The sequence below is a fragment of the Chroicocephalus ridibundus genome, chromosome 18 (assembly GCF_963924245.1).
Source record: "Chroicocephalus ridibundus chromosome 18, bChrRid1.1, whole genome shotgun sequence".
Classification (NCBI taxonomy): Eukaryota; Metazoa; Chordata; class Aves; order Charadriiformes; family Laridae; genus Chroicocephalus; species Chroicocephalus ridibundus.
This window is the reverse complement of record NC_086301.1, coordinates 961,230-987,378: the sequence shown is the minus strand read 5'-3', so window position 1 is coordinate 987,378 and position 26,149 is coordinate 961,230. Positions and strand designations below refer to the sequence as shown.

Here is a 26,149-nt window from a genome sequence, read left to right as displayed (position 1 = left end):
TGGCACCCAGGCAGCTCCAGAGGGCCCAGAGCCCTGGCAGACGGCCGAGCATCCCCACCGCCGCTGCCACGGGGGACGGGTCCCTGCAGGCTGCGCTGGGCGGGCGATGGACACCTCGTCCCTGCAGGGACCGTGCCCAGAGGCACCGGGTCTCGGACTGGCAGGGAGAGGGCCCTTGTCCCCAGGAGCTTCCCAGCTCAGGGAGAAGAAAAGGGGACTGGAGCTATGGCCACAGCGGGCGCCCCAAGCCACTCTGCTGGTGGGTGACCCGCAAGGACCCCTCCCACGGATGGGGGATTCCCTCGTGGGCTGCAGCAGCAGGAGCCGCGGGGTGGGAATGTGGCCGGGGGCTGCTGGGGCAACCTCGTGTGTCCGCACGGGCGAGGGAGCGGAGCGGCCGCTGGTGCCAGAGGAGTGTTGGCGACTGCTCGGAGTTTCACCCCTGCGGTGAGCCGGACTTTGCCCCCAGACCCCAGCCCCGCCAGGGAGACGTCGCTCCCAGCGGGTCCCTGTTTGCCGAGTTGCTTCAACGCAAACATTGCAGCGCTCTCCTGATTTAAAAGCCTGGCGTCAGCAGCCGGCACTCTGCACGGGGATGAGGCCCGAGCTGAAAACCTCGCCACTTTTTTTTTCCCTGGGGAAAGGCAACTTGTGAGGGAAATACACCGAAACGCAGCGGGTTTGGTGTCCCGGGGGGAAGCGGGGCTGTGCAGCTGGCAGGGCGCAGCCCCCGTGGAAGGCGCGCTCTCCTGCCCGGGCTGCAGACACGGCCGCTGTGCTCCTTTCACCCTTCCCTGGCACAGACAGAGCTGGGCTCGTCCTCCCACACCCACTCGAGCCCCATCCCGGGGCTCCGGGCTCCCTTTCCCCCGGTTTGGGCTGCGAGCCCCTGCGACGGGAGCTGCCAGCTGGTGTCCCCGTCCCCATCCCGCTGCTCTGCACCCCCTCCCCACCCCGGCAGCTCCCATCCACCGTTTGCTCCGTGATGCAAAGGTTGCCTGCGACCTTCTCGTCCCGAGAAACCTGCAGAGCCAGCAGCAAGGGCTCCCTTATCGCTGGGAAAACACGGGCTGATCCAGCGGGATGGTCTGGCCGGCGTTCGGGCGGCTTCAGCGCAAGATCCCTGGCCGGGAGACGCTCGGGGAGGGGCAGGGCAGCCTCGCAGCCCAGAGGGGGTTAAGGCTGCCCGCGGCCGGCGGTGTGGGGCAGGCGAAGGGGCGGCCAGCAGTCAGATGACCGGCCCCCACGTCACCTCTCAGGAACGTCCGCGGACCTCCACGTTGTGTTTACACGGAGTGAGGTCCAAAAAGCCTACCCCTGCGGATGCGCCTTATCACCCACGCTCCTCTACCTCCCACCGGGCGTATATAAAGGGAGCCGCCGGCCGGCTCCCGGCGGGAGGGACACGGGAGGCCACTGGGAGCCAGGTGGTTTAACTTTGTCTGGCCAGAGGAACCAGGTGGCATTTCACGGGCGCGTTGGTTGTGTGACTGGGGTCCCCAGGAGCGAGGTCCTTGTGGAAAGCAGTGCGGGGGGTGGGGGTGAAGCACGGGGACCACAGACCCTCGACCGCTCAGAGAGGAGTTCTGCGCCGCGGCGTGAGCTAACGCGCCCCTTCTCTCTCTCTCCCCGCAGCACGCGGCACACTGGCCCGGCAGACCATGCCTCTGAAGGCTGCGCTTCTCCTCACCCTCCTGGCCACCTTACCGGGTGGGTGCCGAGCGGAGGAGCTCGCTGGGGAATGGCGGGCGGCAGTGGGTCAGCTCAGAGCCCGGATGGGGGCTAGGCGGGGGGCAGAGCTGGGGGTGGGCAGTGCCACGGCCACCCCACTAACCGCTGCCCTCCTCCCCGCAGTGTCGCCGGCCGAGCTGGCACGGAGCGGCTTCTGGGAGTACCTGAGCCAGCTGACGAGCGACAAGGAGAGCCCGGAGCACGGCCAGAGCAGCAAGCTGGGCAGTGACAGCGTGTGAGTACCCTGTTCTGGGGGGGCTCAGCCCACAGCGCAAGCTCCCCCAGGCCCCCACCAACACACACTGGCCCCTGTCTCTTTCCCCAGGGACAAAAACATCTCATGTGAACGGCCCTCGCGGCTGCCAACAGCTTTTATTAGGGGTGTGTCAGGGCACAGCAGAGATGCCGCGGTGTATCTGGGGTGCTCAGTAACTCCATGTGCTGTCTCGTGCAGAAACCTGAAGGAAAGTACTCAGGATGGGGTCAGCTACATGGGAAACTTCCTGGAGAAGCTGGCGCCCCTCGACAGAGGCGTCCAGCCCCGGCTCTACCACGACTCGGACAGCCTGCGGAAACTCATCAGGAAAGAGCTGGAGAGCCTGAGGGTGAAACTGTCCCCGTACGTGGACGATGTCCACCACAAGGTTGGCAAGCACCTGGAAGATCTTCGCTACCGGCTGCAGCCGTTCACGGAGGAGCTCCTGGACCAGGTGTCCCTGAAAGCCCGGGAGCTCCGGCGGCACCTTATGCCCAGCCGGGAGGCGACGGCTCAGCTCTTGGAGGGTGCAGACGAGGTCCAGAGGTTCATGGCTCATTACGCCGACAAGATCGCCTTCCACACCGACCAGGTGAAGGACATTTTCCAGCCCTACGCGGACAGGCTGGTGACCGAGATCCACCGCAACGTGGAGGAGCTGCACCGAAACGTCATCCCTCACACCCAGGCCAGCCCGGAGAAGCTCAACCAGTACGTCCAGGAGCTCTCCACGAAGCTGACCCAGAACGCCAAGGACCTCCACCAGAAGATCCAGAGGAACCTGGAGCAGCTGAAGGTGAAGCTGAGCCTCTACCCCGGCAGCCTCCGGCAGCCGCCAGCCCCCGCGGAGGAGCTGGCCCGGGAGGTGCAGCGGCGGGTGGAGGAGTTCCGCAGGGACACGTACCTCCAGATCCAGGACTTCACCCGGACCCTCGACCTGGAGACGGAGGAGATGAGGCTGAAGCTCTCCTCCTCCTCCTCCTCCCAGCCCTCCCACCCGGGCGACCCTCAGGAGGCCCCGCCCGCCCTGGAGGACCTGCACGCCCGCCTCGACGCCCTCTGGCGGGACCTGGCCCACAGCCTGAGCGAGCGGGGCGGCGAGGCGCGCTGAGGGGCCGGGGGGCGGCGGGGGGCGGCGGAGCCGGGGCCGGCCGGGTCGGGCTGAACCACAATAAAGGCGCCGCCATGGCGGACCCGGCCGGGCCGCGCCGCCTCCTCACGTGACCGCCCCTCCGCCCCACGTGACTGCCCCGCCTCACGTGACTGCCCCCGCCTCACGTGACGGCCCGGCGCGCAGGCGCGGCGGGGAGCGCTTCCGGCGGCGGCAACATGTCGGCGCTGGGGGCCGTGGAGGCGGCGTCCGGGACTGGGGGGCCTTTGTTCCGGCCCCTCAGCGCCGAGGACGGCGAGCAGCGGCCGGCCGAGATCGAGTCGCTGTGCATGAACTGCTTCCGCAACGTGAGGGGGCTGGGGCGGGCAGGGTGGGGGCCGAAAGCCTGTCGGGGCTACAGGACAGGGCCCTGCCTGAGCCACAGCGGCCTGCGGGGGCCAAGCGGGACGGGTGCCTGGGTGGGGGGGGCAGGACAGGGGCCTGCCCAGGCCTCAGTGGCTTGGGGGGGGCCGGGGGTCTGTGGGGCGGGGCGGGGTGGGGTGGGGGCAGGACAGAGGCCTGCCCAGGCCACAGCGGCTTGGGGGGGGCCAGGAGCCTGTTGGGGGGACAGGACAGGGGCCTGCCCTAGCCACAGCGGCCTGCGGGGACTACAGGACAGGGGCCTGTGTGGGCCACAGTGGCTTGGGAGGGCTGGGAGCCTGCGGGAGCCACAGGACAGGAGCCAGCCCGAGCCACAGCGGCTTGGCGGGGCTGGGGGCCAATGTGGGGGACAGGGGCCTGCCCAGGCCATAGCGGCATGCAGGTGCCAAGGGTGCTGGGAGCCTGTGGTGGGGACAGGATAGGGCCCTGCCTGGGCCACAGCATCCTGCAGGGGCCAGGTAGAGCGACATGAGGGGCAGGACCAGGGAAGGGCCTGCTGGGGGCTGCATCTGGCCCTGGAGCAGGGGGTGGCAGTAGGATGTGGAAGGCTGGGGTGAAAGGGACAGGCAGGGGCGTCGGTGGGAGGCAGGGCCTGCTGGGAGGTGGAAGGAGGTTGGGTGTTTTGGGAGGGATGGGAACTGTTGTGGGAGGGGTGTTGGCAGGAATACAGGGCCTGGGGGAGACGGCGCCCTGAGGATTCAGTTTCCCACGAGGCCCCTTGCTGCCACAGGGGGTGACACGGCTCCTGCTCACCAGGATCCCCTTCTTCAAAGAGATCATTGTCAGCTCCTTTGCCTGCGACAGCTGCTCCTGGTCCAACACGGAGATCCAGTCCGCGGGCAGGATCCAGGAGCAGGGTGTGCGCTACACCCTGGCTGTCACCTCCCGTCAGGTGAGGGGGGGCTCCCCTTTTCATCCCCTGCAGTGGGGCTGGTACTGCCCGTGTGGCAGGGAACTGCCTTGCAGATGCCTTGTGCACACCTTTGTCCCTCACAAGCTGGTCTTGCTTGAGCAATAAAGTGTTTATCTTCTCTGCTGTTTGAGAAATAGTGTTATTTGTTTGGTAGTGACCATTTAAAGCCCAAAACGTGCGCTCCTGCCTATAGGTAGCGAATAGGGAGGCTGCTGGGGCTAATGCTGCTGCTTTGGTGGGTGCTGTGTACCCCAGTGTGGCTGCTTAGTGTCTGGGGTCTTGTGGTCCTCTTGGGGATCCTAACGCCGCTCCTCGACTGTCGTGTGCAGGACATGAACAGGGAGGTGGTGAAGACCGACTGTGCCACGGCTCGCATTCCAGAGCTGGACTTTGAGATCCCTGCTTTCACTCAGAAGGGAGGTGGGTGCGTGGCCTGCGCCCCGTGGCATGCCCGTGGGTGTGTGGTAGACACCAGTTAAGGGCCTGGCCGCCTGTCTTTTGGGTGAAATAAGCTTGACAGGGCCAATGTGCGGAGGCTGCTGGGGATCAGTAGGAGCTGGCAGGGTGGGTAGCGCTTCTGTGGTGTACTTAACGGTCCCATCGCTTCTGTTTTCTTTGCTTCTCAAGTTCTTACCACCATTGAAGGGATAATTGACAGAGCTGTCGCAGGCCTGGAGCAGGACCAGCCCATCCGCAGGGTAAGATGCTGTGTGAGGGGAAGCTCCTCAGGGATGCCCGCTTGGGAAATGTGTATTTTGTTCATCCTCTGCCTATTGGCATTGCCCACTGCTGATGAGAGGAATGTTACGAGCTCTTTGGTTTGTGCTGTTGTCAGCGTTGTCGTCAGCGTTGTCTTCAGCCCTGGGCTGCCCCTGGCATCAGTCTCACACGTGTCCTCTTTTGTAGGCAACGGACGAAGAGGTGGCAAATAAAATAGAGGAGTTCATTGGTAAACTAAAGCAGCTGAAAGAAGTACATTCCTCCTTCACCTTTGTGAGTACACGCAAGAGGGTGGCCCCTTTCTGCACGGGGGAAGCACGGGATGGCTTCCTAAGGCTTGATTCTCCCGTAGATCATAGATGATCCTTCAGGGAACAGCTTTGTGGAGAACCCTCACGCACCGCAGAAGGATGATGCTCTTGTGGTCACTCACTACAGGAGGACTCCCCAGCAGGCTGCCATGCTGGGACTGGAGGTAATGGGAGCTGCTGCTGGTGTGGTGTCAGCCTGCACGAGGCCAGCGGGCCTGCGTGTATTGCTGACCAGTCCCCTCGCTCTCTGAGAGACCTTGAATTACGGAACAGAAGTTAATGCTGCTTCTGGTGTCCCCTCTTGCAGGGAGAGGAGCTGGAGGAGAAGCCAGCTGATTCTGCGGAGGATCTGAGGAATGAGGTGGGTGACTTTGCAGTGGCACGGCGGCTGTGCTGGGCGACTGGCACCCAGGACAGGATTTCCGAGCTGGCTGGGACTTTCTGATTCCGCTTTTTTTCCATTCCTGTGACCCAGGTACTGCAGTTCAACACCAACTGCCCCGAGTGCAACGCTCCGGCTAACACGAATATGAAGCTAGTGCGTATCCTTTGAGTGGGGCGTGGGCGCAGATCGGTGCCCTCCGCAGGGGTCTGCGTGGGGGCGAGAGTCACTCTGTGTGCTGGCCCAGGTCTCTTCCTGCTGCACCCATAAGGCATGAATAAATTATTAATAGTAGAGCCTGTCAGGGTGCAGATCTGTCCTGCTGCTGCTCATGACTTGCCAGCGAGCTCCTGCAATGGCTCGGGAAGGGCTGAGGCTGTGAAGAGGGCACAGGCTGCTTCTCCGAGGTTTTCCTTTCGTTGAGTTTTCCTTGACTGCCTGCTCCAGAAATCCCACACTTCAAGGAAGTGATTATCATGGCCACAAACTGCGACTCCTGTGGGCACAGGACAAATGAGGTGAGCTGGAAAACCACTGACCCCTTTTTGGGGGGTGGTGGGGAGGGGGAGTGGTGTTCTGCGCTTTCGTGGGTGGGTGTTTCTTGGAGTCCCTGGCCTCTCGGCTTCACAGTGCGGCTGTCTGGGAAGCCAGGCTGGGAGGAAAGCTGGATTTTGGGGCAGCATCGTGAGGTGCGTTGCGCCGGGTGTAGTAGAGCTGCCTTGCTCGCTTCTGGCTGGGGGCCAGACCAACCAGGAGCTGTGCGGAGGCTGGCACGTGCGGCGAGGTCAGGCTGGCTCTGCCTTGCCTTCCTAAACACACGAAGGGAGAGAATCTGGTCTCGAGGAGCTTCGTTTGGTGCAGATCAGCCACCTGCACACCTGCTGAAGCCCTCTGGGTTAAGGCACTGTCCCCAGTTTGGAGTGGCCTCTGAGTTGCCAGGGTAAACCCTCTTAAATCATCGTGGCGTGATTTAAGTACAAAAGTCCGAGAAACTGACTGCTGGGTGTTCCTAGGTGAAATCTGGAGGAGCAATCGAACCACAGGGCACCAGGATTACCCTTCGGATTACAGACCCTTCCGACATGACGAGGGATATCCTAAAGGTATCGTGCCTTGGGATGCCTGCCCTGCCCTCCCGCGGTGGGTGCGCGGGGCCCAGCCCTCCCTCTGTGGGGGCTCACGGGGTGCTCGCCCTTGCAGTCGGAGACGTGCAGTGTGGAGATCCCAGAGCTGGAGTTCGAGCTGGGGATGGGAGCGCTGGGGGGGAAATTCACCACGCTGGAAGGGCTGCTGAAGGACATCAGGGACCTGGTGAGTGCGCTGCTGGAGCTCAGATCCCTCTGCCCTGATGTTTGGCCTGGCTGTGGGGCCGGGTGTCCCTCGGCTGGCTGAGCGAGTGGGTCTGCTCTTCCAGGTCGAGAGAAACCCCTTCACTCTGGGGGACAGCTCTGCGCCCAGCAAAACGGAAAAGCTGCAGGAGTTTATTGGGAAACTACAGGAGGTGAGTGTGCTCTTAGTGTTCCGGGGTCTGCAGTGTGGTTTTTGCCACTGTCACTGCAGCTGTGAAGTATGGTTAACTGAACCCCTCGGAAAGTGTTGCTGTACCTTTTCTAGCAGTTCCACACCTGCCTCGCTTGTTTTATTAGGCTATTGCTGCTTTTTAAATGAGAAAAATGTTAGAACTGCCCGCAGTGTGCTGCAAATGTCTTGGTACCAGAAGTACTCCATGATCAGAAAGAGCCTTAATGCCTGGACGTGCTCTTTTTCTGCAGATCATAGAGGGAAAGGCAAAGGCTCACTTCATCATGGATGACCCTGCAGGCAACAGCTATCTTCAGGTACGGCGTTGCACACTCGAAAGACGAACTCCTTGAAGTCTTCTGAGCAGATTGGGTGGATTTTCTTCTTTATTTCCCTGATGCGTGTTGGTGGGCAGGGTTCCCTTCGGGGCTCTGGGAGCACGTGGGTTGCTGGAGGCTCTGTCCAGGGAGAGGGAGCTGCTGATGGCGTGGTGGGAAGGAAGATGGGAGCAGGGTCTGCTCCCCGGGTGATCCCAGGGCTGGGAATGTGCTGGTCTCGTCTGGCCTGGCCCGAGCTGTACCCTCCGTGGGGTGATGGGCAAGTCTTGCCCTCGGTGGGGGGAATCCTGTCCCTTTGCCCTTGCTGGGGTGCTGCTGGAGGGTCAAAGCCTGTGCTGGTGCCCGAGAGTTGGAGAAGAGGGGTGCGAAGGAGGCCTCCATCTCGCCCTGCAGAATGTGTACGCCCCGGAGGAGGACCCGGAGCTGAAAGTGGAGCGCTACGAGCGTACGTTTGAGCAGAACGAAGACCTGGGCCTGAACGACATGAAGACGGAGGGCTACGAGTTGGAGGGAGCCTCGGCCCGGTAGCTGGGACCAGCTGGACCCCTTCAGCCTCTTCCCCCGACAGTTTCGGGGACTAGGACTTGTTTGGGGCTGGAGCCCCTGCGCCCTTCCCGGGGCGTGCCTGCCCTGGGGAAGCCGCTCCAGCCCGCAGGCGGCGGGCATCGGCGGCGGGGCCTCCCCCCGCTGGTGTGTCGGGGCGGGGGGGCCTTGGGGTGCCCTCGGGGCTGCGACCCCCGAATAAAAGGTGTTTGAGGGAGGCACGGTGTCACGGTGTCTGCCGCCGCCTCCCGCCGCTCACGGCCCCGCCCCTGCGGAGGCCACGCCCACCCCGCTGCGGCCGCGCCCACCGCGGCTCCTCCCCCGCCGCGCGCGTCCCTCCGCGCTCGCCGTCGCTTCCGGCCGGGCGCCATGATGGCGGCGCAGGGGCTCTCCAAGGCCGAGTACCTGCGGCGCTACCTGAGCGGGCCGCCCGCCGCCGAGCCCGCCCAGCCCCGCCGCCGCCGCAAGAAGAAGCCGCCGGGCGGCGCCGGCAGAGCCGGGTGAGTTGCGGGGGGAAGGGGGACGCCGCGGCCCGCCCCAGCCGCCGCCTTTCGCGGGAGGCCCGACCCTCCCCGCTGCACCTCTGCGGGCCTCGGCGCGGGAGCTGCCCACGGCCCCGACCGCCGGGATCCCCCCGAGCCCCTCACTTCCTGCCGGGGGCCTCCCCGTGGTCCCCTCCGTTGCCGGGAGACCCCCCCCAGGGCAGGAAGCCCCTCGTCCCTGTCCCCGCCGTCGGCCGGGTCCCTTCCTTGCCGGTATCCTGACGGCAGGGCCCCTCTTCCCCGCTCCCAGGATGCGGATCGTGGATGACGATGTCAGCTGGAATAGCATCGCTGCTGTCCCGGAGAAGGAGGAGGAGGAGGACGAAGGGGACATGCCTGTGGTGAGTGGCGAATTATGTCAAACTAAACCTGTTCCTCCTATGGTCTGCCACGTGTCTCTCTTTGGGAAGCGCTCGCCAAACCCTTTCTGCCTCCTCTTTGCGCAGAATGACAGACAGGTTTGGGTTGGAAAGGACTTTAAAGCTCATCTCGTTGCAGCCCCCCTGCCCTGGGCAGGGATACCTCCCACCAGCCCAGGTTGCTCTAAGCCCTGTCCAACCTGGCCTTGAACATCTCCAGGGATGGGGCAGCCACAGCTTCACATCTTTTGCTAGGTTCCAAAAGATGGTAGGTTCTAACATCCACAACTTTTGGTAGGTTTTGCAGCAGGGTGGGTGAGTTCACCTGGTCTAAGCACAAGGGGTTTGAATTATCTCCCTGCAGGTAAAAATAGGCTATTGTTTGCATATTTGCATTTTCACAAGTACTAAAAGCACGTGGTAGGGCTAGTATGGTGGTTCTCGCTGTTCCAAAAGAGCCGCTTGAGACAAGGCAGAAGGTAACCCTGCGATTGCCACAGCCTGCTGACTGCTGCACGTGGATTGTGGCACAGGCTGGAATCATAGAACAGTTTGGGTTGGAAAGGACCTTAAAGACCATCTAGTTCCAACCCCCCTGCCATGGGCAGAGACATCTCCCACTAGATCAGGTTGCTCGGAGCCCCGTCCAGCCTGGCCTTAAAAACTTCCAGGGAGGGGCCTTCCACCACCTCTCTGGGCAACCCGTTCCAGTGTCTCACCACCCTCGTGGTGAAGGACTTCTTCCTAACGTCTAGTTTTAATCCATTTCCTCTAGTCCTACCACCGCCCGACATCCTAAAAAGTCCCTCCCCAGCTTTCTTGTAGGCCCCCTTAGGGTACTGGTAGGCCACTATTATGTCTCCTCGGAGCCTTCGTTTCTTCAGACTGAACAACTCCAACTCTCTCAGTCAGGAGAGGTGCTCCAGCCCTCTCATCATCCTCGTGGCCTTTCTCTGGACATGTTCCAGCACATCCATATCTCTCTTGTAGTAGGGGCTCCAGAATTGGACGCAGTGCTCCAGGTGGGGTCTCACGAGAGTGGAGTAGAGGGGGAGAATCACCTCCCTCGACCTGCTGGCCACGCTTCTCCTGATGCAGCCCAGGATACGATTGGCGTTCTGGGCTGCCAGTGCACACTGACGGCTTGTGTTGAGCCTCTCGTCCACCAGCACCCCCAAGTCCTCTTCTTCAGGGCTGCTTTCAAGCCAGTCGCTGCCCAGCCTTTATCGGTGCTTGGGGTTGCCCCGACCCAGATGGAGGACCTTGCACTTGGTCTTGTTGAACTTCATGAGGTTGGCATGGGCCCACTTCTCCAGCCTGTCACGGTCCCTCTGGATGGCATCCCTTAGTTCCAGCATGTCAGCCGCCCCACACAGCTTGGTATCGTCGGCAAACTTGCTGAGGGTGCACTCTATGCCACTGTCCATGTCGCTGATGGAGGTGTTAAACAAGACTGGTCCCGGTACTGATCCTTGAGGGACTCCACTTGTCACTGGCCTCCACTTGGACGTGGACCCATTGACAGACACTCTTTGGGTGCTGCCGTCAAGCCAGTTCTTTATCCACTAAGTTGTCAGTCCATCAAACCCATATTTTATCAGCTTGGAGACCAGGATGTTATGCGGGACAGTGTCAAAGGTTTGCTCAGGTCCAGGTAGATGACGTCAGTTGCTCTCCCCTTGTCTATTGACGTTGTGACCTTCTCATAGAAGGGCAGCGAAGAGATAAAGGTTGAAGGCGAAGGCTTTGGAAAGTTCTTTTGCGATTTGCTTATAGAAAGGCAGCTAAATGATGGTCACACATCACTTGCCTGTGAGTGCAGTTATACTTAGCTTTTTGTGTTAGAGGGTGGAAATCCTTGCTTTCTTTTTTCTCTCTCTTTTTTTTTTTTTTATTAAGGTGTGTTGTTACTCTGGTGTTTTATCTTCAGGTGGCAGAATTTATTGATGAGCGTCCAGATGAAGTGAAGCTCATGGAGGAATTCCGAACAAATGCTAAATGGAAACTTTTAGGAGGTGAGACCAGACCTTTCTACCCTCTCTCCCTGAATGTTTAACTGCTCTAAACAATAATGTTGCAAGTTAAAAGTAATACTAACTAAAAAAAATTAAATCCTTGAAATGCTGAAGAAATCATGAACTGTGGAAAGCCCTAACGGTGGTGACTTTCTGATTGTTTTTTTTTTTTAGACCAGAATGAAGACTCACAAAGTTCGGATATTTCAGCCCAATCTACCATGAGGTACGGGGCTCCAACTAGAAATTCTTTTGTTGGTTAACTCTTGTTTTCTGATATTGTCTGTCGTCGTCTGCAGTTTCTAAATGCTTTGCTGTGAAATGGGAGAAGTGGCATATGCAGGCATTGCTTTTCCACTGTTGACTAACCTCTGCGTGGCTGGGGGGGGCTGGCAGACAGCGTGCTGTCTAGGTTTCTGCATGGCACGCAAACAGCTGTCCCACAGTCCTCTGACAGCATCCGAGAAACCCAAGTGATAACTCGCTATGATCTGAAATGCGGTGAGAATGGTGGTGTTACAACATGCCTCTTTTCTGAAAGCGTCTGTGGCATGTTGCGTGGTCACACCATGCCCAGGCTCTCTGAGAGAGCACGGTGGGGTGTTTCCTTGTGAGAAGATGATTATACAAGGGCAAAAAATGGGTTTTGTAGTCTCAGTCCCTGGAGAACTTAAAATTATAGCTTTCCTGTGATCCATGTTGCCGCAGAGGCTTTCTGGAATCTACTTTGTGAAGTCTGCAGGTCAGTGATGCAGGTGACTACATAGAGGTGCAGAAGCAAGTATGAATTTGTGTTCAGAAGGTTGTTTTTATCCTTGACCCCTACCGTTAGCTTTACAGGTCCCACTTTGTTTTTGTTTCCAGTCTGGAGACAGCAAACCAAACAAAAATCTAACTCTCATTTTCACCTTTTCCTCCCTTCCCAGGCGACAGCGCCATGACTCCCCGGACAACTCGCCACCAAGGAGACTGCGGCACGACTCCCCAGCCAAATCACCTCCCAGGCGACAGCGCCACGACTCCCCGGACCTGTCACCTCCCAGGCGACAGCGCCACGACTCCCCGGACCTGTCACCTCCCAGGCGACAGCGCCACGACTCCCCGGACCCCTCCCTGCCAAGAAGGAAGCGCCACGACTCCCCGGACCTGTCACCTCCCAGGCGACAGCGCCACGACTCCCCGGACCTGTCACCTCCCAGGCGACAGCGCCACGACTCCCCAGACCCCTCCCTGCCAAGAAAGAAGCGCCATGACTCCCCGGACCCCTCCCTGCCAAGAAAGAAGCGCCACGACTCCCCGGACCTGTCACCTCCCAGGCGACAGCGCCACGACTCCCCGGACCTGTCACCTCCCAGGCGACAGCGCCACGACTCCCCGGACCTGTCACCTCCCAGGCGACAGCGCCACGACTCCCCGGACCTGTCACCTCCCAGGCGACAGCGCCACGACTCCCCGGACCTGTCACCTCCCAGGCGACAGCGCCACGACTCCCCGGACCTGTCACCTCCCAGGCGACAGCGCCACGACTCCCCGGACCTCTCCCTGCCAAGAAAGAAGCGCCACGACTCCCCGGACCTCTCCCTGCCAAGAAAGAAGCGCCACGACTCCCCGGACCTCTCCCTGCCAAGAAAGAAGCGCCACGACTCCCCGGACCTGTCCCCTCCCAGGCGACAGCGCCACGACTCCCCGGACCTGTCCCCTCCCAGGCGACAGCGCCACGACTCCCCGGACCTGTCCCCTCCCAGGCGACAGCGCCACGACTCTCCTGACATCTCTCCAAAGAGAGTCAGGTTAGCAATGGGGAAAAAGGGCTGCAAAACCACAGACAAGTCACAGCCAAGGGGTGTCCGAGGAGAGCAATCTCAGCTTAGGCACGACGTCTCTGACAAGTCCGCGTCGCGTCAGAAGCGTCAGGCTACTCCAGATCTGTCCCCTCCACGGAAGAAGAGGTATGATTCCGACCCAGATTTGTCACCGCCTCGGACAAAGAGGACTGGGTCACCTAGTCTGAAAAAGCAGAGTGGAACAAAAGGTGAGTGCGTAAGTTCTGTCTTGTTCTTTGCTGGCGGCCCACTCAGTGATCATGTTTGCACTCTCCTTAGAGGTGAGTGGCGTGGAAATAATGTGCAGTCATGGAATGGTAACAGACAGGCTGCACTTCTGTTGGTAAAGCTAGTTCTTGTAATCCTATTTTTTCATCAGCTGGATTAGAATTAACCTGAGTTAGCTGTCTAAGGCTTAAACATGTCCGAAAGGAAAACAAAGTTTAAATGCAGTCTCCAGGCAGTACACGTTCAGAAGGAAGAGAATTCACAGACTCTTGTCACGTACTTGTGTTTTCCCTACAGCTTGTCCTCTCTTAATGTCTTGATTTTTCTAGGAGTTAACCTCATGCACCACCATGTTTATCCTTTCGTGGAACTAATTCTGTGATTTTTGGTTGGTATACGTCTTTATTGCAGGTGCTTCTCCAGCCACAAAAAAGCTTAGGCTGGTGCCCTCGCCCCAGAGGTGCCTGAGGCATGACTCTGAGTCTCCGTCTCCACGGCGGGGTAGCCGGAACGCCTCTGATGCAGACCGCAGGCTAGGCCACGTGCGCAGCGATTCCCCTAAGCGTGGGCCTCTCAAACAGAATCGGAGCAAGTCTTCAGACTCTGATTTGTCGCCTCCCCGACGGACTCTGCCAGCCGGAAAGGATCAGCACAGTTCAAGGAGTTCCCCTGACCTCTCGCCTCATCGCCACCGGGACACTAAGGGATCTCCCAAGAAGGTAAACATTTACATTTAATCTTTCCATTTAAGATGTAGATTACTTCCTGTTGATAGAAAACTGTAGAAGTCTGACGACTTACAAATCGTGGAGTAGAAATGTCACATACCTCGTGCACGCAGGCGTGCCAGACCTTCTGCTTGCACTAAGAAGAGGCACGAGGTGGGGGTGAAAGAGGAGCTCTGCCTCAGTCCACTCTGTTTCTGGCGGTCTGGGGAAGTTGTTCCCGAGGATGCCAGCAAAGTGGCTTTGTAACGTGGCCGTCTCTGCTGACACGTCTCTCTTGGCTTCGGGCTGTCCCCTCTTTACTCCTCTGGATCACTGGACAGTTCTCAGCTAGCCTTAAATGTGATTTTTTTGTTCGATTTGCAGGCAAACGTGATGTCGTCTGGGGTCAAAGCTGGCTTGGTGTCAGCTGATGTGCTGCGGAGGGAACAGCAGGAGCTCAGGAGGCATGAGAGAAATAACAAGCACTTGGAAGGTAGGGGTGCAAAAACACTGCGTGAGCACCAGCTGGCTCTCTCTTCCCCTGCTTTCAGCTGGCTCTTGATGCTGTATCAAGCCCTGGTGTTAGGGCGCTGATGGAGAGCATCCCTGCGGCGCAGCATCTAGACGTGCGGGTGGATTCCTTGGGTCAGGTCACTGAGCCTCAGAAATAAAAGATTTATAAATGGGGATTTCAAAGCAATGCTGGTGAAATCGTAGGGAGGGTGAGAGGTTTTTTCTCCGTCTGCCTCAGCTGCAAGTCTGAAGAAGTGGAGTGATATTAAAAAAGCGCATGGTACGAGCGTGGCTGTGTGGGGCAGTGGCTAAAAGCAAGAGCTGTGATCCTGCCTGGTTTGGGATGATAAGCTCTTTCAGAGATTCGAACAAGTAAAAGGAAAAAATGCTGAAATGAGTCACAGTCACTGAATTGTGTGGAGATAACGTTCCAAAATGTGTGACTTGAGGCGTCTGCCCCCTCCAGAGGAATCCCGATACTCGGAGACCGTCTTCCGAGACAAATCAGGCCGCAAGAGGGACCTGGCGCAGGAGCAGCTGGAGCAGAGGCAGAAAGCTGAAGCGCAGTCCAAGAGAGACGAGCAATACGCCAAATGGGGAAAAGGGTAAGGTTCTCCAGAGCTTCCCAGCACCGTCTTTGGCCTCACATTACAGCTTGGGACTCTCCACTTCCTGCTTTTTAGCTCGGTTTTGGTACTACTTCCAGTGGTGGTGTTGGCGGCGTGTCACTTTGAGTTTGAGTCTGGGACCAGGAGAGCACGTGTGCCACATCTCTTAGAAACCCCCTCCATTGTCCCCTCTGTTGCTGGACGTGCGTTGGGAATGCTGCGCGCGCAGTGGAAGTTCAGGGCTGGGGTCAATCCTGCAAACTGAGCAAGTCGCAGTAAACGATGGCTTGGCTTGGGGGTGAAAATTTGTGTGTTTGTTTTCAGGCTGGCGCAGGGGAGGCAACAGCAGCAGAACGTGGAAGATGCCATAAAAGAGATGCAGAAGCCATTGGCTCGTTATATTGACGATCAGGATCTGGACCGAATGCTGAGAGAACAAGAGAGAGAGGGAGACCCCATGGCTGAATTCATCAAAAAAAGGAAGGCCAAAGAGAACAAAGAAAAGAAAGGTTTGGACGCTGAGTTACACCAGTGCATGGTTTAAGGCCCTCGCAGTGTAGAAACGCAGCTGCTGTTAAAGAGATGGCCTAATCCTAAAGCGCTGCTGCTCTGGGGTTCGCGAAGTAGCGCTGTTTGCTCTTACGGCCTTGTCACCGGTAACCGTTACTATTATCGGTTAGCTTGGGGAGCAGTACCCAGTGAGTTAAAAAAACGAACCGATGCCAGTTTGATGAAGTGCGTCTTTGGAAGTTTCCGCTGTGAGCTGTGGTTGGCTGTTAAGCAGCCCGTGCACTGTTCCTGTGGATACCTCTTAGGTTGATGACGATGTGACCGCGTGATTGCACTGAAGTAGTAAATGGCCGTATTGCTCTTTCTGTTTCTAGAAAAGCCTAGGTACAACGGACCAGCACCTCCACTCAACAGATTCAATATATGGCCCGGGCATTGCTGGGATGGTGTGGACAGGTATGAGTTCCTGATACAGTGGTGTGTTAGACTTATAGTAAAGATCGATAAGGTTTCTCTTCAAAGAGTTCACGGTGCAAATATTCCCAGTTGTCCAATGAATTAGGTAATTAGCAACAGTCAGGTTGAATGTGATGGGTGATGAGTACGTGCTTGTCTGGGACAGAAGGGGGCGAGGCTGGTGCTCCCAGAAAGAGCAGGAACAGCTTCAGAGATGCTGACTGTTGCTAACCTGGGATCGAGGTGGGAACTGAGCCAGAGTAAAAGTAGTGGAAAACTGGCAACGTCTTTAAATGTTGCTTCAGAAAGGCTTCTGCGCAGCAGCCCATGCTCTTCTCGGTACTACTTTGCAGGTCCAACGGATTTGAGCAACAGCGCTTTGCCAGGATAGCCAACAAGAAGGCGGTTCAGGAGCTTGCGTACAAGTGGAGCGTTGAGGACATGTAGACAAAGAAGAGCCACGCAGAGCAGCGCTCCTGAAGTGATGCTACGGAGGCAGAGGTTCACCTGCTGCCACTGCCAGAGCTGTGAGGAGTGGCTCGCTCTGCCTGGACCAAGCCCTGTCCTCGGCATTCCGCATCCCAGTGGACCGTCTTCTGAGAGGCAAGGTTGAATTTAGAGGAAAGCTGCCGACAGAGGATTTTCCTGTCAGCCAGAGAGGCCGAGCACAGAGAACTGCAGTGGCGCTGCTTGAAGCAGCACGGCGGCTGAGCGTGGAGGAGAGCTGCCTGCAGGAGCACCTCAATTCCCCGGCGCTCCCCCGTAAGGTGCTGCAGACACCGGTTTCTGGTCCGTTTAGCTGTATGCATAATTGCTTTATGCCAAATGCTTTGTCCTCTGAGGGCGGTTCACAAGTTTTCAGGTGTCCTAAATCTCAGGTTTTTCTTCATGGTAAAAGTATGCTGAACTCTTGGTCACTGGAGAGTCAGCCTCATCCAGTAGGTTGGTCTGTTCCAGAACTCAGTTGCCATTTTCCTTGTGTTCGAGTTCTTCCAGGGAACACCTGTCCCCTAAAACTGCTTAGTACCGTGAGCTGATTTGCCGGTGGGCTGGTGTCCCTGTGTCCTTCCTGGTGCGCCCAGAGGGCTTCTATGGAGTCTGTACAGTTACCGTGCCCTCTAGTTCCTGGAGTCGCCGACTTGCATTGAGGTTGGTAAAGCTCAGCTTCTCCTTGCCCGGGCTGAGCAGGAGGCTGCTTGCTCTGTGTCACTCCGGCGCTCTCTTACAAGAGGCTGAGAGGCCAACCTGCAATGCTGTATTTGACAGCAAAACCTCCAGCAGCCCCTGCGACTCTTTGGGGGTCAATTTCTTGTGGAAATAAACACACGGAAGGTGTTTAAACTGCTTCCCCTGACGGATAGTTCAGCGTAGCTAGGGGTGGCTGGGCAGGTCGGTCCCCCCAGGCGTCCCCCCAGACAGTGATGCTGAGAGCTCGGCGCTTCCCTCGCACCGCTGCCTGGGGGCTCGCTTCAGCGCGAAGCATAACCCCTCTCTTGTGATCAGATTTGTCGGGCTTGGAGCTGGAGGCCAGGCAGAGAGCTTCCCTTAATCCCTGCTTGCGAGAAAGCACTTGTGGAAATAAATACAGTTGTTCTCCTTGACGTCCCAGGGAGCGTGTATGAAATGCAGCCGGCAGTTGCCATGGAGATGCCTTGCCTTCAGTAGTGGTCAGGGGCCAGTCCTCAGAATTGCTCTTTGCGCTGATTCTCAAGCACGAGGAGGGCTGTGGGCGAGAAATGTAAGGACAAAGTCTTCTCTGGAGTGGGGGAGTCTTGGGACTTCCTTTTTTATTCACTGTGTTATGTTTCTAGCAGTCCGGGAATCTGTGTACACTTGTAAATAACAGCTTTCTTTTTGTACTTGATTTTGGTGTGGTGGTGTTTTTTCCGCAGCGGGGAGAAAGAGAAGAGGGTGAATGATTGTCAGCCTGCCGCTAAAAGGATGGCATATCACGCCTGCCGCGGCCATTGCCGTCTGCGGTTGCCTCTGCCAAACAAATTGTGCTTTGCTACGCCTTTTTCAAAGCCTGTTGGTAACTATCCAGGCGACAAGCTCGCTGGCCCCCAGCCGCGCTGACGGTCCCCCCTGTATTTGTCGGGTACTCGGTTAAACTTCACCGCATGCTTTGGGGAGAGATGCTCTGCTGCCGCCGCTCGCAGGTGCGTGAAGCGTGGACTGCTGCTCGCAGCCAGAGGCTGAGGCTGGGAGAAGAGCGGAGAACCCGGCATCATTTGCAGGTCTTGGGGGAGCTGCGATTTTTTTGCTCTACTAGCCAAGCTGAAGGAAAGCACCCTGAGCAGGTCTCGCCGCTTTTGTGGGCGCAGAGGCGGCGTCGGGAAGGCTTTGCTCACGTAGGCCCTGTCAGGCAGGAGAATGGGTTGGGGGCACCAGGCGGTGGTGGGAGGCAGCGGTGAGAGTGGGGAGCCGCTTGCTGCAGCCCACTGAAAGCCCGCTCTCCAGTCACGCCTGTTTGCCGGTTGTACTTTCCCCTTCTATCACCAAGGTCCTATTTGGTTTTTTTTCCTGTAACTCGAGGCGGCTGCAGCCTTGAAGAGCGGAGTTACGTTTGACACATACTCATTTTTGCTCTCACTTATCTGAGCACTTCTGGAGATGTAAAAAAAAAAAAAAAAAAAATCCTGTGGAATTACTGAATTCCCTTTACCGTGGAGAGCTGTTGCCCTGGTTAGATGCTCGTACCTCCTGTCCACCCTGCTTGAGCGAGGGTGTGCGGCTCTTGCAGAGCGACATAAGAGGGCAGCTGGCTACTTTGTGCGATGGTTGGCAGCATAAGCTGCTGCTTAGGGAGGGAAAACTGTTTTAATGCCGCTACTAAGCACAGGGTTACTTCAGTACCTGAAAACAGTGTAAGCTTCTGCTCTTGCCACTTGTTTTGAAGGCTGGAGTTTTAAGGTTTTAAATAGAGGTACCTATGGTCGTTACTGCTGGAGGGACCTCATATCGGTGTTCATTACAGTACTGAACTCATGCAATACATCTATTATTCCTTTATTACCAGGTATTTTCTTGGTAAAGCACACCTGTACAAAGTAACAGAGGGCGGGAGAGCTTAGACGATGCAATTACAACATTTTAATACGCATCCTTCTGCGGTGTTGCCTTGGTGCAAATGGGCAAATGTTAGGTGGGCTGATCTGGACGCAGCTGGACTAATAAAACGGGGGATCCGAAACGGTGCTGCAGCTTCAGAGGGATGGCAAGAGCCGGATGGATCGAGCCCGTCTGCCAAGACGCTGGGAGCAGCGTTAGCCTGGGAGGGACCCGCAGAAGTGCTGGTGCCTCGCCGAGAGCCTGCTCCTGCCACCGTGCCCGAGGCGCTGCCGCAGCTCCCTGCAAACCTCTTGCTGCTGGAGAAGCTGGGGTCTGGCCGCGGCAAGTCCGTGCTGGGGGGAGCTGCAAACCACGCTGCCTGGTGGGAGCACGGGCGCTTCGGTGGCGGCAGGGCCCCTGTCCCTGCTTTAAGCGCCAGCCGTCTGCGAGCCAGAGAGCCCGGTCCTGGCACTGGAGCCGTGTCCCCTGTGGCGGTGGGGATGAAAGGCTCTCCTGCTGCTGGAGCAGGGCTGGGGTGAGGAGTGTGAATTGCGCTTCGGAGGGAGGGAGGAGGGTAGGAAGGGCTCTAAGGGAGCACTAAGATGGGACAGTGAAGCGTGAATGCTTTTCGCCTGTAGCTCAGGTGCCTGGGAAGGAGCAGGCAGCGCGCGGGGTTTGTAAATCCAGAGCAGCGCTGTCTGCGTCGCTTATGAACGAGGCCGGGACCTGCTTCGTGGCGTGTTCACTTCCAGCGTGACGCCCGGGCTGCTGCTCCGCCAAGGCAGCGTGGGATGTGGAGGGGCAGAGACTGGGACGTCGCCTTCGAAGCCCATCCCAGTTCGGCACGTCTGCTGGCCGGGGAGCGGGGGTGCCCCTTTGTCCCCGTGTCCTCGGTCGGTGGCTCTGCTGCGTCGGAGCGGCTCTGGCAGCAGCGCGAGCGGGAAATGCTGCGGGATCCTCTGGGATGAAGAGGGGGATGGAGATAAAGCGAGTGACGGCGGGAAGCGGATCTCTCTATTAGTGTTTCTGGAAGGGCAGCAGCCCCGGTCTTGGCACCGAGCGGCAACTTCGATTAGCTTTAACCCCCCAAAAAATGAATATTAAAATCTTAATTTAATTTAAAACACTGTCATTCACAGTCATGGCAAGCACCGAGCAGAGTAATTATTATGCAAATTAGGCAGATAGAAAAATGATTAATAATTGCGCAAATTAAAAATTATTGTAAACATCCTGTGACTAGTGATAAGTCCGGGAGGAGTGCGTGCGCAGGAGGCGGCGTTGCTCAGCCGGCTCCTGCATCCTGATTTTCTCATTAGTGGGATTTAATTAGCAAACGATGCGAAGGAGCTGGGTGGTGGCTGGGGGCAGGTCGAGGGCCGGTGCCTGCTTTCCGAGGACGGGGGAGAGAGATGCCAGCCAGGCGCTGCGGCTTCAACTTGGAGTCCAGCGCCCGGCTTCGGACGCCGTTAGCGGGCGGAGAAGCTGCTGTGGGAGCTGGTTCCACGCGTTTTGGAGGGAGCGTGGTGCCGGGGCTGCCACGCGCTCCCTCCCGCCGTCCCCCTGTCCCTCCCGGTGCCCGGCGCAGGCAGGACCAGGCTTCACCCCTGACCACCCCCCAGACGGGCACTGGCTAATGAGTGGCGGAGCTTGCTCCCTCGAACAGTTAATGAGCTTATTTGTCTGGCGTTTTGCTGCTAATTGCACAACATTATTTTTCCCCCCCCGTTCGACTGTTTTACTTTTATACTTTTGACAGTGAGCACGATAATAATAATAATAGGCTTACACTGGCTAATAGGCTTACGTGGCGCATTATTCATGTCAAGGACAAGCAATTAAGCTTGGCCTCACACATAATAATTAGATTTTTGTTGATGAGCTCGTCGGTAATGTGTTTAGTTAAGATTAAGAACTTAATTCCCGGTGTGTGACACCGCCTGCCCCTGGGACCCCTGCCCGGGGGTGGGGGGCCGTGCCTGTGGCTGGGGGCTGGCCGGAGGGGCCACCAGCAGCTGAGGACGGCGAAGGGCTACCGGATTTGGCCAGCACTCGCCCACCCCGGCTCTGTCTGGGGAGGGTGAACGCGGCTTCTCCTTGCTACCCAGCTCTTGGTTGTTTTGGGGTGGGGTTTTTAATAGCTCCAGCAAAGCGGCTTCTGGCAAGCGATGGGTTATTGTACCCGCTTCCCGCTGAGATCTCCTATTATTTTTTAATTAAAAAGAGCCCGGGATTTTTCATTTTAATTTTTCTCTAACCGGCAGCGGCTCCGAGTCGCGGATGCTCGGCGGAGCCCGGTGGCTGTGTAACCTGTCCCGGGCTTGGAGCGGGGGGCGCCGGGGGGTCCCGGGAGAAGCGTTTCACCCGGCGGCTCCGTCCCGCAGCCGGCAGCGGGACCGGGAACCAAAATCCCCGGCACTGGCAGGTTAGTGATTGTGTATGCATACGTGCGCTTTCCCTAATTATGGAATAATTAGGGACACGCAGAGATAAAAATTACTAATAATATTTACTCTAGACTCTATTTTTTTAAATAACCTCTCTCTCTCTCTCTCGCTCGTTCGCCGAGTCTTGGTGGAAATAACTTTGCAGCTCCCAGTTAATGAATATTTGTAAATGCAAGAACATTCGGCGCCGGAATATCCAGAGGGCATCCTCTCTCTGCCTGGTAATTTTTTTTCCACGAGATATTTAATATTTATGGTTGCACAGCCTCGCGAATAAAGAGCCACCCGCAAACCCCCAGGAGCTCAGGGGCTGGGGATATTTATGGCGCTTCCTCTTCTCCTTTTCAATTACAAAGACACCTCACATAATTAAGTGCTAATAACCTTGTTAATCTAAAATTGATACTCTTTCTCCTGGCCATCTCTTAATAGAATTAAAAACAGATTAATAATCAAGGGTGGGAGACACCGCACGCAATGAGGGGCGCGGGGCCGTGCTCCCCGGGGAGGCCGCCGGGGACGGGGCTGGGGCGGGGGCTCCGGCGGGGAGACGCCTTTCCCCTCTGCTCTTTACGCAGCTTAAATTTTTAAGACAAACAGCCGTGTTAACGCCATCTCCTAATGAAACTGTTTTATGTTAATTAATTATGTATCGAGGCTCATTTTCATGCGCGGCCCAGCTCCGCTTCCCCTCCGCCGAGCCTTTGATCTGTCAAAGGCTAAACGGGAGATAAATAATCAAATTAAAAAGCAGCCTGGATGGAAATAAACACATTTTAGATGCGTTATCTGGCGATTAGGGCAAGGCGCCGGGTAATCAGGCCCCTGGTTTGGGCGTGGGAAGTTTGCCGTGCCTCAGTTTCCCTGCGCAGCCCCAAGTCCCTCTGCCACCCCTGGGCCAGGGCCGTGTCCCCCTGCACGGAGAAGGGTCTGGGGGCAGCCCGGCGCCCCTGCCTCCGGGAGGAGGAGGCTGCGGAGGACTTCATCTGCACAATACCGATGAAAAATGACAAGTTTGCAGCACTTCTTTCTTCCAGGTGCTGAACCTCCCCCGGCAGTTCCGGGCCACAACCGCTCCGTCCCCAGGGCAGTTGGGATGTCGGCGCCGGACACGGTTTCGGGATGATTTAGCGCAATCTCCAGCAATTTGTTACACCTAAGCGGAGGCAGATGTGCATCCATATTCATTTTGGAGCGACTTCAGAAGTTATAACTTCATCGGCCGAGCCAGCCCGCCGCGCAGCCCGCCAGCCTGGGCTCCCGTTCAAGCCGAGAAGGTGGGGACGGGGACGAGGACTTGTCCTTCGGCGTCCACCTGGTCCCCTCGGCGGCCGGGCAGAGGCTTTGTGGCCGGGGATCGCCGGCTGGAGGAATGAGGACCTTCCAGCATCGCCTGCGGGGAGCCCGAGCTGCTCCGGCTCCGGCCAGGGTCCGCCTTACCCCCTCCCCGCTGCCCGCGAGCTTCGGGACCCTCGCTGGGCTGCCGGGCTGTAATCCCAGGGTGCTGCGGAGCCCACGGCCGCGTCCCGGGGGCTGAGGGGAGGGATGGCAGCAGCGGTGGCCGACGGCAGCGTGTGGCAGGACCCTCTGCCCGCGTGCCCCTGGGGCCAGGTGGGTACAATGGTGTAAATCAGGTGTTGCTCCAACGGTAAACACCCTACAAGAGAATTTACAGGTTATAACGTGGAATGCTTTATAGCCGTAATAAAACTGTAGTGTTGCAGCCCGCATGTAATTACTGGCTAATAGATTTCTTCTTCAAGGGCTTAATGCAGAGAGGGGCCGCGGTGGGCACCCGGGGCTTTGCCCACCCGCTGCCTACGCGGTGCCAGCGCTTTGGGCGGTGGGCGCAGGGGCTCCCACCCCGCTGCGGTCCCCGAGGGACCCTTTTCTGCTGGGGCAGGGTCTGGGGGCTGCTGAGAGCCCCGCGGAGGGGTGCTGGCAGAAGGGACCCCTGCTGTAGTGGGGGATCGGAGGCGCTGGGCTGCTGCTCACGCCGCGAGCTCCTCAGCATGACGAGCGCGGAGCTCTGGCCCCGGGCTGTGCTCCTCGCGTGCTTGCTGAGGCGCGGGGGAGCGTCATGCCCGCAGGTTGTGCAGGGAGCGGATTAGGAGGGAGTTTATGATGTTGCGTCGGCTCCCCTTTGGGGCGTTTTGATGGCGACGTTGTTGTTTTCTCTCCAGGTGCGCTTGGCTGCCCCGCAGCAGAGCCGGCCACTGCAGTGCCGGGACATTGGCCGAAGCCGGCGCCGGGAGGTCCCCAGCCCTGGCAGCGGACATGGGGACACCGCATCCCTCCGTCAGCCGGTGCTGCTGCAGGTGAGCATCCGCGACCTTCTCCAGTGGGGCGGCGAGGAGCAGGGAGCCAGCCGGCAGCGTGGAAGCAGCATTGTGTGGCTCCAGCCGGGGCTCCCGCAGCACCCCGACTCCTGCCCCTCGCCAGGATGTCGGTGTTTGCCTGGGCTGATGCGCCAGGGTGCCTTTGCAAAGCCAGCCCCGGTGGTGGTGGCCAGCGGGACCGGCCAGGGCTCCCGGCGAGGCCATGGCCCCCGCTGAAGCCAGCCAACCCCGGGCAGCCCGACTTTCTGTGCCGCCATCCCGCCAAGCTGCCGTCTCGCCCCGCTGCCGGCAGGCAAAGCCGAGCACGGAGCAATCAAAGGGAGCGCGCGGAGAGCGTCGTCCCCTCCAGTCTTGCCCCAGGCCCTGCCTTTGGGCTTCTGAAGGCTTTGCTCCAGCAGTGGCAGTTCTCATTAATCCGCACATCAAAGCCGGAGCTGCCAAACATCCTGGAGAGAGCGTGCCGGCTGCGAGGCAGCGCAGGCTCTGCGGGGAGACTGGGAGCTGGGCTGCTCGGGGCAGAGCATCTGCCGGCATCGGCAGCGCGGTCCCCTGGGGCGGGAGGGATGGGTGGGTGGGTGGGTGGGTGGATGGATGGATGGATGGATGGATGGATGGATGGATGGATGGGGGCTCCAGCCCCTCGGCTCCTGCAGACGAAGCCCCCAGGGAGGCAGCCAGCGGAGCTGCGGAGGGAAGGTGCGAGATGAGAAGGCTCCTGGGCAAGGGAACGCGCTGTTGCAGCAAGGCCTCCACTGCGCCGCATATGTGCAAGCAAGAAAAACAGACTTTTGCAAGAAAACACAGAATGAGAAGGGGGTCCGGCACGCTGGAGAGCTTCGCTGGCCCCACCGCCGTCCCCTCCGCTGGGCTGGCACTGCGAGACGGGGTTTCCCCGCGCCGCTGCAGCGCGGCTCAGCATCCCTCCAGCGAGCTAATCAGGTCAATGCAGTTGTAACAGGGCGCAGGGAATCTTTATGTTTTTTGTCAGGCTCATTCTTCTCCCCGCTCTCTCTGTAGGGGGCTGAATTATTTAATGCTGAATATCAAACAGAGATGTTTTCCCTTCGCCAGGCTGCTGACTGTGCACTTTAGGGCCGGAAAGATTGGCAGCCGGGGGGGGGAAACCCATCGTATCGAGCAAATTACCCGCCCGCAGCCAGATTTCTGGACCAACTCCGATCCCAGGCGTCCCAACAAAGAGGGCGGACGGGCCGAAGGGGCGAGCCGCCGGCGGCTGCCTGCGTTGTGCCGCTGGGCGAGCGCTTCCCGCGGCGCCCATGGCGGTGGCCCGTAATTGGGTGACGGGGAACATATGTTGGCAGGGTGCAGGTCGCGTGCGGCGATTATCGCGCGGCAGGTGAATCAACACAAAGGGCTGCTTTGTGTATCGGGGTTTATCTTTTCCATTAATGGCTTTCTAAATTGGTGGCAGTGGAGCAAAAAAACCCAATTTGAACTCGGAGCATGCATGATTACTATTGTAATAACCTTGGCTAATAAGAATATGATGTGGTGTTAGGCTGGGAAAGAAAACACATTTCTCATTAGCTTTTTGATTAATTACTCCACATAATTTCCTAGGGGGACATGCTTGGGACTGATTGCCTTTGCTTTTGACGCGGGGAAGTGGTTTACCTTAACTTAATAATTTTCTTGGTGACATTTTAATGGCGGTCCTCAATTAATCTCCAGCCGGCTGGAGGCGGTGCTGCTTCGCCGGGGCGGAGGGCAGGCCCCCGCGCTCCCCCCGCTCTTCTGGGGGCTTCAGCACACCCCCTTTGCCCACCCTTTGCCCGGGGCAAAGGCAGCCGCCGTTGCCGGGGCGTGCGGTGCTCCATCGGCAGCGGATCCGGCAGGGCTGGAGCATCTCTGTGTCGCCCGGTGCTGGAGACACCGGTCCTCCCCTGCCCTTCCCCGGCGCGGCTCGGCCACCAAGTGTTTTAAATACCTGGGAGCGCGGCAGCCGCTTCCTCGCCTGGCGAGCGCTGCCAGGGATCCAGCTGTTAGAAGGCATATGTTTACATGGCTTGGAAGCGACCAATTTCCTTCCTTGTGTTCTAATATAAATATTTTACAGGAGCTAAAATATTCAGAGATCGTTTGATGTTGCCACATGGAGCGGTATCAAATGAGGGTGGGAAGGAGGGGGGAAAAACGAGACGGGAGCAAGCGGAGATTCATTTGTTTCCCTTGCTGAAAATTGAATTATGCTGCGCATTTCTGCATCATAAAATTACCCAGAACATTGATCTCTGCTTATTGTAGCAGGAGCAGGTGCTTGGCTCGCGCCACCGCAGCACCACGC

At 58.3% G+C, this 26,149-nt stretch overlaps 3 protein-coding genes across 7 annotated transcripts in view; all 3 read left to right on the top strand.

Moving 5' to 3' along the window:
* Nucleotides 1–580: 580 nt before the first annotated feature.
* Nucleotides 581–3,417, top strand: APOA5 (apolipoprotein A5). 3 transcript variants are annotated; one of them, XM_063355336.1, is made up of 4 exons: nucleotides 581–1,427; nucleotides 1,636–1,710; nucleotides 1,855–1,966; nucleotides 2,186–3,417. In XM_063355336.1, exons 2-4 carry the CDS (start codon nucleotides 1,662–1,664, stop codon nucleotides 3,096–3,098), a joined length of 1,074 nt encoding a protein of 357 aa, XP_063211406.1. In that variant the 5' UTR covers nucleotides 581–1,427; nucleotides 1,636–1,661; the 3' UTR covers nucleotides 3,099–3,417. The 3 variants fall into 3 exon arrangements, with proteins under 3 accessions (XP_063211406.1, XP_063211405.1, XP_063211404.1); XM_063355335.1 differs by having other exon boundaries at nucleotides 581–1,510; XM_063355334.1 differs by having other exon boundaries at nucleotides 582–1,459.
* ZPR1 (ZPR1 zinc finger) lies at nucleotides 3,313–8,247 on the top strand. Its single transcript, XM_063355333.1, has 14 exons — nucleotides 3,313–3,445; nucleotides 4,249–4,410; nucleotides 4,761–4,851; nucleotides 5,059–5,129; nucleotides 5,338–5,424; nucleotides 5,504–5,626; nucleotides 5,770–5,823; nucleotides 5,938–6,004; nucleotides 6,292–6,362; nucleotides 6,858–6,947; nucleotides 7,045–7,155; nucleotides 7,259–7,345; nucleotides 7,617–7,682; nucleotides 8,097–8,247. Exons 1-14 carry the CDS (start codon nucleotides 3,317–3,319, stop codon nucleotides 8,229–8,231), a joined length of 1,344 nt encoding a protein of 447 aa, XP_063211403.1. The 5' UTR covers nucleotides 3,313–3,316; the 3' UTR covers nucleotides 8,232–8,247.
* Nucleotides 8,248–8,599: 352 nt separating this feature from the next.
* The window catches only part of BUD13 (BUD13 homolog), a 33,906-nt gene continuing 16,356 nt past the window's right edge, over nucleotides 8,600–26,149 (top strand). The window contains exons 1-15 of one of the 3 annotated variants that reach the window (XR_010073647.1): nucleotides 8,600–8,746; nucleotides 9,039–9,129; nucleotides 11,078–11,162; nucleotides 11,337–11,388; nucleotides 12,089–13,194; nucleotides 13,625–13,932; nucleotides 14,305–14,413; nucleotides 14,900–15,038; nucleotides 15,366–15,550; nucleotides 15,926–16,007; nucleotides 16,361–16,774; nucleotides 21,323–21,483; nucleotides 21,628–21,726; nucleotides 22,543–23,116; nucleotides 23,689–23,823. Coding sequence is in view for 1 of the 3 variants with exons in the window: in XM_063355331.1 (XP_063211401.1) it covers nucleotides 8,616–8,746; nucleotides 9,039–9,129; nucleotides 11,078–11,162; nucleotides 11,337–11,388; nucleotides 12,089–13,194; nucleotides 13,625–13,932; nucleotides 14,305–14,413; nucleotides 14,900–15,038; nucleotides 15,366–15,550; nucleotides 15,926–16,007; nucleotides 16,361–16,454 (2,382 nt within the window). In the remaining 2 variants the exon portion in view is untranslated. Of the gene's footprint in view, nucleotides 8,747–9,038; nucleotides 9,130–11,077; nucleotides 11,163–11,336; nucleotides 11,389–12,088; nucleotides 13,195–13,624; nucleotides 13,933–14,304; nucleotides 14,414–14,899; nucleotides 15,039–15,365; nucleotides 15,551–15,925; nucleotides 16,008–16,360; nucleotides 17,988–21,322; nucleotides 21,484–21,627; nucleotides 21,727–22,542; nucleotides 23,117–23,688; nucleotides 23,824–26,149 lie in introns of those variants that run through there. The other 2 variants (XR_010073648.1, XM_063355331.1) reach the window with 2 other exon arrangements.